The following is a 17855-nucleotide window of genomic DNA, read 5'->3' on the forward strand; positions in this document are numbered from 1 at the left end:
AGGTGTGTATCCATCCCCATAGTCGACTTTAGAACATTTTCATGACCCTACAAAGAAACCTTGTGCCCTTTAGCTGTCACTCCCCCATTTCCTTCCAACCCCTTCCTTCCCTCCCTGCCCTAGAAATCTACTTTCTGTCTCTGGATGTTTCTGTCTCTGGATATTCCATATAAATGGACTCATACGGTACATGGTCTGGGAGCTCACCTTTTGCACCCTCATGTTGTTAGGTCGTTGGCCATGCCCCACCAAGAGGAGGTACCCTCTGAGCCAGGCGGCTCTGGTTCAGTCATTCAGGACTCAGGAGAAGGGCAGCTGTGAGCCCTTAGCAGCCAGCCCTCCCAGCCACCGGAGGATGGACGCAGCAGCCTGTAAAGGGACCTGCCCAGGACACGGACGTCCATTGGGGGAATTGTGTGAAATGGCTCCTGTAAGAGTAAGATGATGGGGATTATCCAGCCTGATAAAAGAACAGGAAGGGTGGCCTTACTCAGAGTTTCTGGATAAACAGAAACATATTGTCTGTGGTCCTGGGCAGTCTCCCTTTTAATCTTTGCAAGGCTCCCCCTTGTAAGACCGCCAAGGAATGAAATCTCAGCAACCAAACTCTCACACGCTTGGTGGGAATTTAAATTGGTCATTTTCTGAAGGATAATTTGACAAAGTCTAAGCTATGGGAATATGAAAGACCAAACTTTTCCCCCAAGATCAGGAATAAGGAAAGAGCTGCTTTCACCACTCCTGTTTCACGGTATATTGGCGGTTCTAGCCTTTACAGAAAACGAGACAAAGCATAAAGGTCAGAAAAGAAGAAGTGAAACTGTTCCCGTTTCCAGATGATATGACTGTTTACTTAGAAAATCCCAGGAACCTGTAAAACAGTTACGAGAACTAACAAGTGAATTTAGCAAGGTCTCAGGGTATCAGGTTCATAGACAGAAATCAAGTGTATTCTTAGATACCAGCAGCAAACCACTGTCAAGTGAAATTATAAAAAGAATTCAATTTGTAGTAGCACCACAAAACATAAAATACCTAGGAATAACCAAGGACGTGAAGACCTCTGCCCTGAGAACTACAGAACATTGCTGAGAGTAATCAGAAAAGACCTAAGCGGGTGGGTGGGAAGGTAGACCATGTTCATGGACTGAAAGACTGTTGTTAAGTTGGCATTTTGCCCAAATGACCTATAGGTCAACGTAATACCAATCCATTTTAGAAAGGTTGAAGAGCTAAAAATAGTACCAATCAGAATTCCTGCAGTCTTCCTCTGGATAGAAATCTGCAAGCAGATTCTAAAATTTCTGTGGAAATGGAAGTTACCTATAATAGCCAAACAATTTTGCAAAAGAAGAACAAAATTGAAAGACCTACCTTATTGGACTTCAAGACTAACTGTAAACCTCCAGTGATCAAAACTTTCTGGCATTTGGTATTAAAAGAAACAAATAGATCGGTGGAAGAGAAATAGACCCAAACGTAAATGGTCAGTTTTCACCAAAATTGCTGAGCCAGTTCTGGAAACAACCCCAGTGTACTCAACACTTGATAAACAAATTACAGGCTATCTGTACAATGGAATATTACTTAGCAATAAAAAGGACGAACTGTTGATGCATCAACGTGGATGAATCTTTCAAAATTGTGCCTTCATGATCCTTCCATGAAATGTTTCAAAATCATGCTGAGTGAAAGAAGCCAGACCAAAAAAAGTGGGCACACTGTCTGATTCCGTTTCTGTGAAGTGCAAATTAATGCGTAGGAGCAGAAAGCGAGTCGGTGGCCGCCTGGGACAGGGATGGAGAGAGAGCGACTCTGAAGGAGCGCGAGGAAACTTTGGGGAGTGATAGACGTGTTCATGATCTTGACCTTGGTGATGGCTTCCAGGTTCGTACATATGTTAAAATCGATCAAATATGCTGCTTAGGGTCCTTCAATTATACTTTAAGCTGGACCAAAAGAGGGGAGGTATGCTCAGACTCAGCAGTTCATATTCCTCGTAAAATTTGAAAGCTGTGGACCCTGGCGCTAGCCTTTTTTTGTCTATTTGTATATGTGGGGTAGTTACCATTTTTGCTCTGCGAAAGTGCCTCATTGTATTTGTCATATGGTATTAATAATTCAGGCTTCTATGAAAGAAATATTCAATGCTTTAGTTAATTGATATAATAATAGCTTCCATTTATTAGGTGCCTACCATGTGCCAGGCACAATATAGCTGTTTCTCACAGCAGCAGCTTCACGAGGTAGCTCTTATCATCCCCACTCTACAGATGATGAAACTAAGGCTATTCAGTGAAAAAGTGCCAATGCTGGGACAGGATATCCACGTCTGCCCCACTGCAGAGCTGTGGTGGTCAGGATAGCAGCCGCCAGCCACATGTGGCTGGTCCAGACTGAGGGGAGCTCTACGTATAAAACACACTCTGGATTTTCCAGACTTACTGTGAAAATAAGATTGTAAGATTAGTAATATTTTATATATTGATTACATGTTGAAGTGATAAGATTTTAGATATTGGGTTAAATAAAATACATAACTAAAATTAATTTTACGTGTTACTTTTTATTTTTTTAATGTAGCTACTAGGAAATTTAAAACTACACAAGAGGCTCACATCATATTTCTCTTGAACTGCCTCTTCAGAGCTCTTTCCACTTTACATTGTCTTTAGAAAGGATAAGTAGGAAGTTAACAGCGTATGTTTATATTTATTGAGTGTAAACTGTATGCCGATTAAATTTCAGTTTCTTATTGGTACGTGTATTTACTCTATAAGCCCATTACCTACTTAATTTCAAGCAAAAATTGTCAGCAAACAATTTTTTTAATGTGTCAGATCTGAACGACTATTTTAGATGGAAGGATGTGGACACTCGCAGGTGGACGGAGAGGTCTCTCTGACCCTCAGCATAGATGCTCTTGTTTATCGAATAACTGAGTAATTATTTATGGAATAATTTTGTGTTCATTAAAGCAGTGTTCTCTAAATATACTTACCTCCCCTGGTCAAAATGGCATCCATAGTTTTATAAACTAAACTACAAATTACTCTTGCCTTTGTTCTTGTTTCCTTCATTTGTGAGAAGCTCAGAAACTTCCAGTTTTTGAAGCATTGAGAAATCGTGGCTGAACTTTGATCGCCTGAATGTATTTCTTAGATGTATGCTTTTCCCCCAGTTACTGGGGATGGCCCTCCTCCCGTTTTTGTAAATAAAGCTTTATTGGGTCACAGCCACACCCACGTATTTACATAACCGAACTATGGCTGCTTCCATGCTGCAAAGGAGGAGAATTGAGTTGTTGTGACAGAGACCGTATGGCCTCAAATATTTGCACTCTGGCCCTTTACGGGCAATGTTTGCAGACCCCAGGTTAATTAAGTTACAAGTGATCCTCAAAAGAAGTCCCATGAAGGCTGGCCCCGTGGCCGAGTGGTTAAGTTCGCGTGCTCCGCTGCAGGCGGCCCAGTGTTTAGTTGGTTCGAATCCTGGGCGCGGACATGGCACTGCTCATCAAACCACGCTGAGGCGGCGTCCCACTTGCCACAACTAGAAGGACCCACAACGAAGAATATACAACTATGCACCAGGGGGCTTTGGGGAGAAAAAGGAAAAAAATTAAATCTTTAAAAAAAATAAAGTCCCATGAAAATGTCTTTCACATCCCACTCAAGGTAACGGGAATTTGGTGATGGGAGGGTTTGTATCTGTGAAAGGCTGAAACTGGAAGTGGTGGGATGCTTTGCTGCTTCCCTCGAGAAGGAAGACACAAACCTGAGCCTGGCACTGAAGTCTGTTTCCACTGCAGCCAGGGTGTAGTCCAGCCCGCTGGCCTAGCCTGCCTGCCCTCCAGCTGAGCCAGGACCTGACCTGGAGTGCTGGTACTGCCATCCACTTCCTGGAAAATACACAAGAATTTCTCCCGTGTTGGATGTCATGAGGATTCAGAAGGCTAGAGAGGAAAGTTGGATGCCTGTAGGCGCCAGTCAGAAGGAGCCGATGTTGTCACTGCCTGCTGCTTCCCAGGCACACCTGAGTCCTGGTCTTGGCTCGTGTGCCCATGCCCAGTGGCCTTCATGTTACCTCCAATCTGCAGGTGTTTTGGTTAAGAGTGCTGCCTGAAACCAGACTCCTGCCTTCAGATCCCAGCCCAGCCAGGTACAGGCTGAGTCAGGCAAACCACTAAATGTCTCTATACCCCAATTTTCTCATCTGCAAATCTGGGATAATAACCATGCCTTCTTCAGAGGGAAATTGTGGGGATTAAGTGGCTTAAAAACATGTCAAGTGCTCAGAACAATGTCTGGCAGATAGTGAGCACTCCATCATTATTCCTTATTACTGTTATTATTACAACCACCATAATCACGATCCTGCTTCAGGTCCCAGGGCGGGTGCAAGCAAAGAACGGGAAGAAGCTGAGGATGTGTTTAGGTCAAAGCCTCTCCCTCCAGGAAGCCTTCGTCCTGAGCCTGCAGTGCCATGATCCTTGGAACTGTGTACCCCTTAGCTGGTGATCAGAGCATCCGCTTCTGAGCCAGCCTGATCCAGGTACTAATCCTAGCTGTGTGACCCCGGGCACATTACTTAACCTCTCTGTGTCTCATTCTGTCATCCTTGTAAAAAGGAGGATAATATCTTCCTCGTGGGGAAGCCTCCTTACGAGGCTTAACCGAAAGGATACATGTGGAAAGTGCTCAGCTCAGAGTGAGTGTTCAGTAAATAAGACACTGCTAACCCATTTCTGCGTTTTAGTAGGAAAGCTCTGCATCACTACTGAGCTGTAGACCTTAAGCTCTTGATTGCTGGGAATGGTCGATCTGGGGGCCCATGCCGCTCCAACAGGAGGGGGCTCTGCAAATGTTCGTTGCCTCAAACTGGCTGAAGAAGCAGCTACCTGCCTCGCCCAGAGAAGGTGGAGCCAGCCTTTTCCTTTCTACATGTTTCCTGGCAGTGGCATTGGGAAAGATGCGCGCCAGTGAAATTCCAACGAGACTGAGTCTGCTGGAATCCAGCGTTCCAAATTGGCAGCTCAGAACCCTAACTTAGTTGTGAAGAACAGCTTACTGAACGAGGCAGGTGGGCCTTACCCGCTCCCGTCAGCAGCTGCACCTCCCAGCCCTGCTCCAGAAACATCTGTCTCCCCCTTTGCCTCGGGGTAGGGCCATCCCAGCCTGGCCGCTGGCAGCGATCACGGCTCCAGGCTGCATCTTGGCTGCCTGCTGACTGACTTCTTTACCTGCAGGAGGCCTTATGTATTCCTGCTTTCTGTGTGTTCACACCAACCTCTCTTTTTTTTTTTTACCTTCCTTTCCTTTTCTTTCTTTTTCTGTGAGTCACATTTTTTCCTCACCGCTGAGGCAGAATCAATGTGACTAATGATTTACGACACAATTTTCATTGTTATAGCCGGCAGTGTAAAGACGCATGGCATTTTCCTAAACGTATACTCAGCAGGATACAAGTAAAAGCTATCCGATTCCAAATTGTTGACGCTTTCCAGGCCTAAGTAATCCTAGGCATTGTGGAAGCCAGGTTTTAATATGAAAATGTACTGAGGGTGCCTCCGGATTTCCTGACTGATTTGACGCAAGTTTCCGGTATTAGAATATTAAATTATAACGGAGATTGCATCCCAATGCTCTGACTGAGTTGAAATGAATTTGAATCAAGACAGCTTAAAAATAGCCTTTATAGTGTCTTGATGACTTGATACCTTAGAAAAATAAATAAGAAGCTAATGGCACGAATTCATCCTGTTGATGCAGGAGCTGTCTCTGCTGGGAATTCTTCTGGCGGTAATTCAAGAAGATGCTTGTCATCTGCTTACAGCAGTTCATAATTCAAAAACAATCTATATGTAATACTCAATTAAGGAACCAGAGAGGCATGTCGGCCACAGATGACTGATGAGCAGCCCGAATGGCAACTCTGCACAGCTGTTGAAAACACCACCGAGATCAATCCCCCTCAGGGAAACCATGATCTATTAATGCATTCCTTACCTGCATTGAGTCGTGAATCGATGCATCCCCATCAAAAGCTCATAGAAAGCCGAGATGGGTGACGTTTCTTACAAGTCCTCGTGGCCTGTTGGCATGAAAGGGGCAGGATCGTAACTGGGACAAGAACCTGCACGTTGCAGGGCCAGCACATCATGTGTGTGTGTGTGTGTGTGTATGTGTGTGTGTCCCACTCCAGCAGTGAGCTGTGGGCCCTGCTGGGAGGCACCCTTGGGCGGGGAGCACCTCCGTGTTCTGGGTGCTCACTACTGGCCTCTTTGCCCCGTTTCCAACCTCTCTGCAGCCATTTGACAGTGTTACCATCGTTCATCTTACAGATGAGGAAATGGAGGCTCACAAAGGGCAGTGCCCTGCCCGAGGTCCCAAAGAGCAGAACCCGAGTCTGCAAGGCCGGTTGAGAGCTCGGGCTCTGACGTCGGGTTTCCAGCTGTGTAACTTTGCCTTCGATCCTTAACTTCCCCAAGCCTCAGCTTCCTCATCTGTGAAATGGAGAGGATTCGAGTCCCCAGGATGTAAGCCCGGTGGGAGGATTTAGCGAGATGATGGCCGAGAAGTCCCCGGTGTCCTGCTGCTGCCCTCCTTCCAAGCCCGTCCCCGTTCCGCCCTGCCTCAGTGTTTGCACTTACTTGAGGCAGGACCAGGAGAGCAGAACGAGGGTTTGGGGCTCCTGCACTGCCCACGGGCCGGCAAGTAGACGCGGCAACTCCCACTGCCGAATACCAGGCGCTTCTGGTTCTGGTTCCAACCCGAGGAGAGGCTCCCTCACTTCGCAGCCTGAGTCTCGTCCCTCGTGTTCTGGTTTTCACTGGGCCAACCAGGACTATCCCAGAGCCTCGAACCTGCCACAGCGGGGAGTTCCTCACATCCGCCTACTTTTGAGACAGACTTCAGCCTCCTGCCCGACCGCCCGTCCCTTTGTAAACTTGCACTTGGTCTTTGCATAGTTTCTCGTTTAGGACTCCAGAATGTCAGGTTCCTAATTGTAACGGGGCAGGGGGATCCCTTTCACCAGAGGGGAGAAGGTTCTGAACACAGCGGCTCTGCTTGGTGACCGTCTCTCGTCTTTATCTCCAGCCCTCTTTAGGCGCCTCTGTTAACGTATGAATCCTCATCCGGACACGTTTTTTGTGACTTGGGACATTGACAGTACATAGTGAGTCCTAAGGGACCTGGAACAGGGAGCTGGATGGGACACTCATGTTGCAGAGAAGCCTGGCTGTCCACGGTCCACCGGGATCCGCTCTGAAAATTCCCTGGTCGCTCACACAGTCCCCATTAATGCTCCTGTCTCTGCAAATGCCAATAAATACGGTGTGAAATTCAAACATAAATGAGTTTTTACAGCTAATTACAGCTAATGTGAGCTGCTTTCAAAATTGCCACACGTTCCTTCCAGAATAGTAGTTTGCAACTATGAGTTAGGCATCAAGAGCCAACTTTCATAAACATAGTTTTGTACCCAACCAAATAATAATAATGCTATGTGCTTTCTGACGGCTGTTAGCAGCTCCCCGAGCGGCTCTAATAGCACGCACCCCCCTTGGGCTCCGCCGGCACAGGCCACACAGCTAGGAAACCCCAGGAAGGCAGCGGAGGAAGGTCGTTTCCAAGGCCCTCCAGTCAGAGGGTTCCGGAGCTCGTCATCTCCGTTTGTGGCGAGGACCCATCAGGCACCCCACCCTGGTTCCAGCTGCAGCTTTCTAACCACGCGGCTCGGGCCCTGCAGTGGCAGCACGTCCGTCCCTTGTCATCCTTTCCCCTGTCTGTCTGTCACGCCTTCTCTGTGCTGTTCAGGTCACCCTGACGTTTAGTTCGTGGTCACCAGATCGATTCACGGTCACTGATAACATTACTCTGCAGTAATAAGAAAGCAGAAAGCGATGCCCCCTCTCGAGTCCCAGCCCGGCACCCTCCTGGTGAAATCACCGGGGTGGCAGTTTAGTGAACGAGTCCCCCCGACTCAGCTGGGGGGTTCAAACGCGCGCACACCCTCTTCTGCGCATGCTGTCTTTATCTTACAAAAACAGGCTCGCACAACACTTTGTTCCATCTCGCTGTTCATACTTAATAATGTATTTGGTGCCTTTCAACGCCAGTACAAGTAAATCTATTTCTTGTTTTTAATGCACATACTATAATTTATCCAGTCTCCCTTCAACGAACGTTAGGAACAGTGCCTGGGTGAACACTGTGCTGTGTGTGTTTATGCCCACAGGCACAACACACCTACCTCTGCACACTCTTCGCTGGGTATGTCTGGAGGATAAATTTCTACAAAAATCGTGGAGTTGGGTCAAGGGGAATGCACAATAAAGTGTGAGAAGACAGCGCCAAATTACCCCGTGAACGGAGTTGAATCTGTTTGCATCCCAATAACAGTACCTGGAAATAGCTGTTTCTCCCCACCCTGGGCTGTTTGAAGTAGCAAAACCTGGGTCACCTTCCTTCCATCCCTGGCTGTGGACCGCAGCTGGCAGATGGCCATGTCTGCCCACGGGGGGCCTCAGTTCCTGCCCAAAGCATGGCTGTGGTCTGGGGAGCTCTGTTGGGTCTGCAACTCCTGCTGACCAGAAGCAGCTGCTGTAAACGTCTCGAGCGCGTTTCCTTCACACCTTTTTGAATCATTGTCAAATGCAGAACAGTTCCATCAGCACAATGATCCCTCCTGCTACCCTCCTATAGCCACACCCATCCTAGCATCCATAGCTACAATTTTGTCATTTTAAGAAAGTTATATAACTGGAATCATACAGTATGAAACTTTTGAGTTTGGCTTGTTTTAATCAGCATAATTTCCTTGATATCCATTCAGGTTGTTCCATGTATCAATAGTTCACTCCTTTTTTATTGCTGAGTAGTATTCCATGGTGTGAATGTACCCCAGTTTAACCGTTCACCCATCGAAGGACATTTAGGTTGTTTCTGATTTCTTGCTATTTCAAGTAAAGCTGCTGTGCCATCTGTGTACAGATCTTTGAGTGAACATAAATTTTCATTTCTCTGGGATAAAAGTCCAAGACATTTAGGTCATATAGTAAGTGCATGTTACTTTTATAAGAAACTTCCAGACCCTTTTCCAGTGTGGCTACACCACTTTACGTTCCCACTAGCACTGTAAGAGTGATCCAGTTTCTCTGCACCAGAGCCTGCATTCCATTTTAGTAACATTTAAAAAATTTTTGTTGGATCATTTGTTGTTAGGTTATTGTGATTTTTTTCTCTCTTTGCTGATTGAAAGCCATGTATTCCGTTTCTGTTCTTTTGGAAATTATCTATACTTTTTTAAATAAACTTTTTAATTTTACCACCATCAATACCTCTTAGTCCATCCTTTGGGCTCTTTGAGCTACTTGTTCATATTTCTTACGTCTCTGTGTTGTCATCTGGTTCATTTCCTCAATTCTCCCTTTTAATTCACTAATTTCCTCTCTGATTAGTATCCAGTTAGAATTTACCCCATTTATTTATTTATTTTTTATTTTTATTTTTTTTATTGAGTTAATGATAGGTTACAATCTTGTGAAATTTCAGTTGTACATTAATGTTTGTCATTCGTGTTGTAGGTGCACCACTTCACCCTTTGTGCCCACCCTCCACCCCACCTTTCCCCTGGTATCCACTAAACTGTTCTTAGTCCACATTTTTAAATTCCTCATGTGAGTGGAGTCATACAGAGCTTATCCTTCTCTAACTGGCTTATTTCACTTAACATAATTCTCTCAAGGTCCATCCATGTTATTGCAAATGGAATGATTTTGTTCTGTTTTGCAGCTGAGTAGTATTCCATTGTATATATGTACCACATCTTCTTTATCCAATCATCTGTTGATGGGCACTTAGGTTGCTTCCACGTCTTGGCTGTTGTACATAATGCTGCAATGAACATTGGGGTGCATAGGACTTTTGGGATTGCTGACTTCAAGCTCTTTGGATAAATAGCCAGTAGTGGGATGGCTGGATCGTATGGTAGTTCTATTTTTAATCTTTTGAGGAATCTCCATACTGTTTTCCATAGTGGCTGCACCAGTTTGCATTCCCACCAGCAGTGTATGAGGAGAATTTACCCCATTTATTGTGAGTTGTTTCATTTTCAACTTTGATGGTTATGTCTTTTATGTCCACCATTTCTAAATTTTCATTACCAACTATTCTCGTTCAATTCATGCCTGTTTTTTGTCATAATGTGTTGTTCTTTTCTATACATATTAGTCCTTATTAAAGGACTTTGATATCCTAAACATATGTCAAATATTTCTCAGTGTTCTGTCATGGATTTTGTCTGGAGTGGATTCGTGTTCCTGATTGAAGTGTTTGTAGACTGTCCACTTAGCATGAGATTTCTTCATGGGTGGTGGAATTTTTTATTTCAGGTTCAGTTTGAGTAAAAGGCATTTTTTCTTTTTCTTTTCCTTTCACCTTCTCTCTTGACTGACTTCTCCCTGTCCAGTGGTTCTGGTTACTTCCACCCAGGCGACCCGGCCCCCAGGCCCAGGCCCCAATGCTGTAGGGCCCTCATCCCACAGTCATACTGGGGAAACGTGTTTCATTTCCTGGGCTTGAGCCTGTGTCTCTGCTCCCTTCATAGACCTATCCGTTGCGATAAGCCCTCGCCCAGTGGTGTGCTGGAGACAGCTCCTCCCAGCTCATGAAAACCAATTATTAAATTTTAAGGAATTTTGTGAGCTCGTTATTAATAAACAGCTATTATTAAAAATTAAATTCTACAAAGTCACCATTGCGTTAAAAAGCAAAGGTAATAAATACTCAACTTACCATTTTCTAATTAGCTTGCTAGGTATTGCTATCATCTGTGCTCTTAGGTTGTTCACAGCTTCTGTATCTGTTTGGTGGAGACACCATATAATGGTGAGCTACTGGACAGCTCTTCCCACTTCTGGTTCAATGCCATACGTTGGTAATTTGAAATTGGCCATAAGGAGAATGTTTACACTGTGGAAATTAGTAAACCTTACAAATCAGGCCTCTTTTTTTCCTGAAATGCTTGTTCACACGAGGCCACCACTGCCCCAGCCCCAGGCAGCAGCCACAGTGGTTTTCGGCTGTGTCCTTCCATATCGAGGTACTCGTGTGAGCCCCTCTCAAATGGGGGCCAGGCTTTACTTTCTCATCTCAGAAAGTGCTTTCAGTCTCAGTTATCTGATAGGAGCTCAGGTCCCAGGAACGCTGTAACCCCACTCATTACTCTGCCTCCTGCTTTGTTGCTGGTCCACAGAGCTATTTAATTTGGTTTTGAGGCTCCCTCTATCCCTTGCTTTCCTTTTTTCTGTTTTATCCATCATGGCTCTGAGTTTGGAGCCGAGGAGTTAGTTACATTACATGTTGAACATGCTGTGCTGTCTTGATTAGAACTCCACAAACGTCCTTTTTTGTAGACATACAACATCCATCATGTGGCTGTTTACGGAGGCCTCCAATGTTTCCTTCAGCCTTCTTCCCCTCTCCCAAAGTCATTCACCGTATCCTCCTCCTCTCTTCTTGTTCCCTAGTACTTTCCATGCTAGTTATGACAAACGTGTTAATGATACATTGTATATATGAGTTACCCTTGAAAGGATTCTGGATGTCACATATGCTGCCTTCTTTTTTATCATGTCCTCAATAACATTACGCATTTAGTGTAACAGTGCACTGCTGTTCACGGAAGAAAACATTGGAGCCCCCAGGTTACCTAAATGGAAAGCCTTGGCCTCTGATGTTTTGTCCCCTTCCCTGCAGGTGTCAAAGCTGTGTTCTCGGGCCACTACCACAGGAACGCTGGGGGCATCTACCAGAACCTCGACATGGTGGTGTCGTCTGCCATCGGATGCCAGCTGGGCAAGGACACCCACGGGCTCCGAGTCGTGGTGGTCACCGCGGAGAAGATCGTCCATCGGTACTACAGTTTAGATGAGCTGAGTGAGAAAGGGGTGGAGGATGACCTGATGGATTTGCTGAAGGAAAAGTGATTGCCATTTATGATCTATTCACTTCCACTATTTTTTTATTTTGCCAGAAACAGCAGCTGCAGACAACCACTTATTGAATATAAAAGTGTACCAGGCAGATTTGTGAATTTATGTTCTTTTGCATAAATCAGAGAGCTGGGTCGTATCCTAAATTATATCCAAAATAGAACTGCCCTCCCTTTAAGAACGAGAAGGGGAGGAGTGGAGCCTGGGAATAAAAGAATAAATGATATTGAAACATCTCTGCATGGGTGTTTGAGTGAATTCTCCTAATGCTGTGTTTCTCAGCTCTGCTTTCAAATTGGATTATTCTCTGGTGGCAGATGTCTACCTGTGGACGCCACTCCCAACTTGATGTCCACGTGTGATCTTTGGTGATCCCTGAGCAAACTGCATCTGTTTGCATTAAACTCTGGTCACAGCTCCCACAGTGCTAGGCGAAACAAAGGGCATCTCCTTTCCTTCCGAACAAAACACATGGATGTCTCCCATTACCTGAGCCTGAAGACTGACTTGAACAAGGAGCTGAGGAGCCGTTTGCTGTTAGACTCTGAGACTTCTGCTACTGCTGACGATGCAGTTGACAGGAGTCACAGCTTGAGTTTGCCTTCGTGGTGGCTAGAAAAGTCACCTTTGCACATAAATTGGCCATATATAAAAACGTCATCCAAGAGACGAGAACTAAAGCCATAACGTGCCTCCTCGGCAGCCACTCGGCAGCACATTTTGAGTTTATTCACTTTCGATGCTGCAGTCACTCTGCAGGTTGGTGTTCTCAGGCAATCAGAACGACCCTCCGTTTATGAGACTCTTCACCGTGTCTGCTTTGACAGGAAAAGTGGGAATTGATGCAGAGTTCTCAAAAGAAACAAAGCAGAAATCCCGATGGGGCGAAAACAGTGCTTTCATCCGTGTCATCTAAACTGATGCTGACTTTGATTAAAGGCACAGTGCAGTGTCCCTTTGTGAAAGAGCAAGAGCATGGATGGTCTGACGTGGGAACGGTGTTGTTCCCCGTAATGTACCTTGCCGCGTCTCCTCCGCAGCTCCCGACCACTGAGCGGTTTCATCCTCGTCGTCTGCAGCAGTTGTCCTGGTGGACAGGGAACCCAGGTGCCCCTCTCCCGCCAAGCAAATTTCACAGCGTAACGCAGGAGCGTTCAGTCATCCTAAAACAACTTTAAAAACAGACGGGTTACAAATGACCTGCGAAGTCCATTAAATTAAAAGACTTCTCTGTTAAAAAGTTTTAGTCAATGTAGCAAAACCATGAGAAATTAAATAGAAAGATAATTGGATATGTAAATTCATAAGGAACAAAAGACAAGAAGTTAATTATACTACAGATTGGTGACACACCATAGCTCATTGTTATGTGGCACAAGAAAATTAAAAATTTTCAAAATTAGAATGCCCTTGTTTCAGGGTTTTGCTGCATTCTTGCTTCGTATTTGTTTTTCTTTAAAACAGGTATGGCTATGAGATCAAAAAGAGGAATTCAGTAGGAGGTGGATCTCGTAAGCCAAGCGTTTGAGGCCTGGGATGTGGTAACGCTTTCAGAACTGGGTACCAGCATCCTGTGCCAGGCTCATGGATGAGATGCGAGGTTCCTCACAGTGGACGATGGAGCCCTCTGTCGTGGGACATGTGCAGCCGACCTGGCACTTGGGTTTGGGGCAAATACAGAGATAATTAAAAGTAATGAGAAGGAAACTTACTAAGTCTCCTTGCCCCAAAACCCAGTAAGTAAAAGAATTGATTCAAGACAAGCAAGAGTATGCTAAGAATAGGGAATCATGAAATTCTCACCATGTTTTAAGTAACCAAACAGCAGTATCCCCCAATGGTGAGAGGTTCAGAGAGGTTAGGAAATGATTTGGTAGGTTCTGATAATAGCCAATTACCAATGCATTCACTTATGATTCCTTTTTCCTTAAAAGAAAAAAAGATATTAAAAATGCAAGTGCCTTATAAACCGTGAAAAACAATAAAATACTTGATGATCATAAGTGCTACGGTTTTGAGTGTCTATTATGTGTTAAGTGCTTTGGCTCAGAGAATTGGGGCGACATGGCCAGGGTCACACAGCTCATCAGCGGGGAAGGAAGGATTGAGATGCAAAGGGTCCTGCTGTCCAGCCCGTGCTCCTTAACACTGTCTTCTCTTTCCTGGAAAATGTTCGTCTCAGGTGAGGCTCAGGCCATGGCAACATCAGTGTCTTTGACCATCTTTCCTGGGCAAGAACCCAGTGTTGGCTGGAGGCCCTGGGACTTCATGCCGGGGTTTGCAAAGCCTCAACGAGGCCCAGAGGCCTCTGACTGCAGCAGGTTCCGGGTGGCACAGCCTGTCCAGGGAGCAGCTTGTTCAGACAAAGACACTGCAGGAGATTGGAAAACTGACCTGAGCCATAATGGGCCACAGGACACAGCTCTGCCCACGACAGTCAATGCTCCGTCAGCTGGTGCTTCACTCCTCGTTTTCAGTTCCCACCCCGGGGTGGGGGAAAGGAAACCCACAGCTCTCTCAAGGCAAGGAGTGCCACCTAATGCTTTGCCCTCACTTAGTCATTTTAATTGGGAAAAATAAGAAGCGGCTAAAGGAGGAAGGTTATTTAAAGTGACTTAAAATTGGATTGTCAAGACTCCAAAGAGTGAGTTTGTGGACGGGGGGCCATTGACCATTCACTGTTTACAAGAAATCAGTTTAACTCTAGTCTTCAGTCACATTTCTCCTGAGGTTGGAGAACATGGGGAAAAAAATCTAGTTAACTTGATGGAACCAGCAAACAGACACACCTTTCACAATGTCTTGTGATTTTCAGCATTATGAGATCGTCAGTCCCCAATAGAGAGTGACAAGGCAAGCGCTAGTTAAAGCGCTATTTAAGCCTGAATAATAACACTAGGACCAATTTACCTTATGTTCCCGCGAAAGATACAGATTATGTGTAACTGTTGGAACTATATACGCATAATACAGTTTCATATTATAGTCTATTCTCATGCGAAATCTTTTGAGAAAAGGTAGCAAAAACATCATTTGCATTTACTTGAACTCTTAATACTTATTCCCCAAGTGCTGTTGCCTAAAACAGGTTTGTGCAGCCAGGAAATTAAGTAGCAATATTGTACTGAGCTGGGGGGAAGAAAAGAAGATTTAGGAATAAATTGTCAAGGCAAGCTCTATTAAAAGCTTTCTGTAATAGACATCAGGGATTTCTTGTTCACATAACCTTAGCAGTTTGGGTTGCACATGCAAGAGATAGTACTTGACAGGTAATACTGATTTTCTTATAACTTCATAGAATGCTCTCTTACGCCATTGGAGAGCTCTTAGGAGTGTGCGTGTGTATATATGTATATAAAATAGAGGATTCTTGGAATAATGACTTTAGCATCTTTCTAGAAAAGATTTTACTGACTAAATTCTCTTTTTCCTGTAATGGATTTTTGTTTCCGTTATTTTTTTTAACAGTAGTGACTACTCAGACACACAAGGATATACAGATCGGATGTTCCCTTTAGGTTTTATCCACGTAAATAAAGTTGCTTGAATGTGAACAAGTATAAGATACTTTCCATGAATGTATTCTGATACTTGTCTTTCAAGCAGTAATTTTTCTCATTAAAGTGACTGCGCCTCACCTAGAAGAAAGTCCTCACTCCTTGCTGTAACTCTCCACGCCCTGCTCCCCGTTCCTCCCTCTCCGCCTCGGCTGTAGCACCGTGCCCTTGCGGGCCACTCCACTGCCCTTTGCTCTTGCTGTTTCCTCTAATGGGAACTGGCTTCTTGTCATCATTTTGATCTCAGCTCAAGAGTCACCCTTCAGAGTGGCTTTCCCTCCCCACCCCGTCTGTGGCCGTGCTGTGCATCCCCAGGCATCGCCTCCTCACTGTCTTCGTTATTTTCCTCATAGCACATCACCAAGAACTGTGCTTGTTTCACGCTCTTCACGTGTGTCCCTCACCAGATTGCGAGCTCCAGAACAGCGGTGACCTCATCCGTCTCATTGGCCACTCTGCCCAATGCCCAGCACCGTGCCTGGAGCACAGGGGAGCTGCTCAGTGAATACTTGGCAATGAATGTGGAATAAATACAGGAAGTAAAGATAGGCAGCAATACTAATTATCAATATTAATACTCCAGGCGGAGGAGGAAGGAAGGAAATGAGGCCATGTTCCTAAGCCTTGTGGTAGTTTATGGGGGATTGTCCTTAAAGTTAAGTATTGTCGGGGCCGGCCCCATGGTTAAGTTTGTGCACTCTGCTTCGGCGGCCCAGGGTTTCACCAGTTTGGATCCTGGGCACGGACATGGCACTGCTCATCAGGCCACGCTGAGGCAGAGGCACTCACAACTAGAATGTACGACTGTACTGGGGGGCTTTGGGGAGAAGAAGAAGAAGAAAAAAACAAGAAGATTGGCAACAGATGTTAGCTCACGGCCAATCTTTAAAAAAAAAAAGGAAAGTGTTATCAACAGATCAATAAGTAACTAAAAGTTATCTTTGGTTCTTCACTCACACTGAAGAAATTGGGGATAATAACAGAAGTGTCCTTGACTCGTAGTAATTCTAAGCCCAACTCACTGGACAAATGCTGTCCCAGTAACCAAAGCAGGTGAGCCTGGCTAAGAGACTGATCCTAGACTAAAGGTTATAGGGGAATGTGTAAAGAGATGGCTGGAAATCCAAGGATGGAACTCAGAATAAGTGAAAATGCATCTTGGAAGTGCTGCCCGGAAAGGTTATGTGAATTAATGAGAGTCCTGAGAAAATTTAGCAGCCCTAAAAGAGACCTAAGGACATAATGTTAAAATAGACCCTTTAGGGAACATCTTTGTTTCAGCGCAAGAGAAAAGTGGAAGCTGCAAAAGCAGTAAAGGGGAATCTTCTTGAAGAGTTCAGGCTGGTGCACGCTGAACAAACAGGAAAAGGCATCAGCTCCACGTGGAGTTTAGTGGTTTAGGCCCCCACAGACCAGTCCTCCTGCCGAGTTCGAGTCCTGGGCGCGGACATGGCGCTGCTCATCAGACCGCGCTGGGGCGGCGTCCCACATGCCACAACTGGAGGGACCCACAGCTAAGAATATACAACTATGTACCTGGGGGGCTTTGGGGAGAAAAAGGAAAAAAGTAAAATCTTTAAAAAAAAAAGAAATGGGTTTGGAAGCACAGCCTTGGCCATGAGACAAGAATGAAGATGGTGGAAAGGGCGGTGGTGCTGACAGAGTGGATGGACCATGGGTTGATTGATTGTTGAGTGACAGGCATATTCCATTCCCTGCAACTGAGTTTCTCGGAGGTACTCTGTGCTTCCTTGTGGAGCAGGTAAGACTTTCTGGAATTGTGCACACTTCACCCTCGTATGGCCTTTCCCTCCCATTATACATCCATCCCAAAGACGTTTGCCAAGTAGGTACCACACCCTGTGCCAAGCTCCTGCAAACAGAAAGCAGCCTCAAACTCAATGAGATAATTTAACTATTGATGTTTCCTATGTCCCAGGCAGCCTTCTCTACTCCCTGCTGTCATTCGGAAGTATCGACACCAATAGCATTAATTACCACTTTTGTGATGACAGTTCCCGTATCAACTATTTTTAAGAAGCAACGAACTTCTAAGCCTGCAAGTCCTATACTCCAAATGCCAACTGGACAGCATGACAGTGTCCCAACGACGACTCAGGCACACCATTTCCAAAATCTAATTCATCTCCTTCTAAAAACCCTTTCTCTTCTACTGTTCCCGGGCTTGACAAGCAGCATATCACCTGCTCATTTCCTTGAATCAGCCTCTTAACCCATCTCTCTCCCTCTAGTATGTCCACCCCTTCCAGGCCAATGAGAGAGGAAGGCGGGGAGGAAAA

At 45.3% G+C, this 17855-nt stretch overlaps 2 protein-coding genes across 7 annotated transcripts in view; one reads left to right on the forward strand and one right to left on the reverse strand.

Moving 5' to 3' along the window:
- CPPED1 (calcineurin like phosphoesterase domain containing 1) overlaps nt 1-14001 on the forward strand; it is a 103452-nt gene extending 89451 nt beyond the window's left edge. For 2 of the 6 annotated variants that reach the window (XM_070231003.1, XM_070231002.1), the window contains one exon: nt 5772-9340. In XM_070231003.1, the coding sequence (XP_070087104.1) occupies nt 5772-5845 (74 nt within the window). In that variant the 3' untranslated portion in view covers nt 5846-9340. Of the gene's footprint in view, nt 1-5771; nt 9341-11762 lie in introns of those variants that run through there. The other 4 variants (XM_005598904.4, XM_070231004.1, XR_011424334.1 and 1 more) reach the window with 3 other exon arrangements.
- Nucleotides 1-17855, reverse strand: part of SNX29 (sorting nexin 29) — a 589016-nt gene that overhangs the window by 884 nt on the left and 570277 nt on the right. The window lies entirely within an intron of this gene.

The sequence above is a fragment of the Equus caballus genome, chromosome 13, assembly GCF_041296265.1.
Source record: "Equus caballus isolate H_3958 breed thoroughbred chromosome 13, TB-T2T, whole genome shotgun sequence".
Classification (NCBI taxonomy): domain Eukaryota; kingdom Metazoa; phylum Chordata; class Mammalia; order Perissodactyla; family Equidae; genus Equus; species Equus caballus.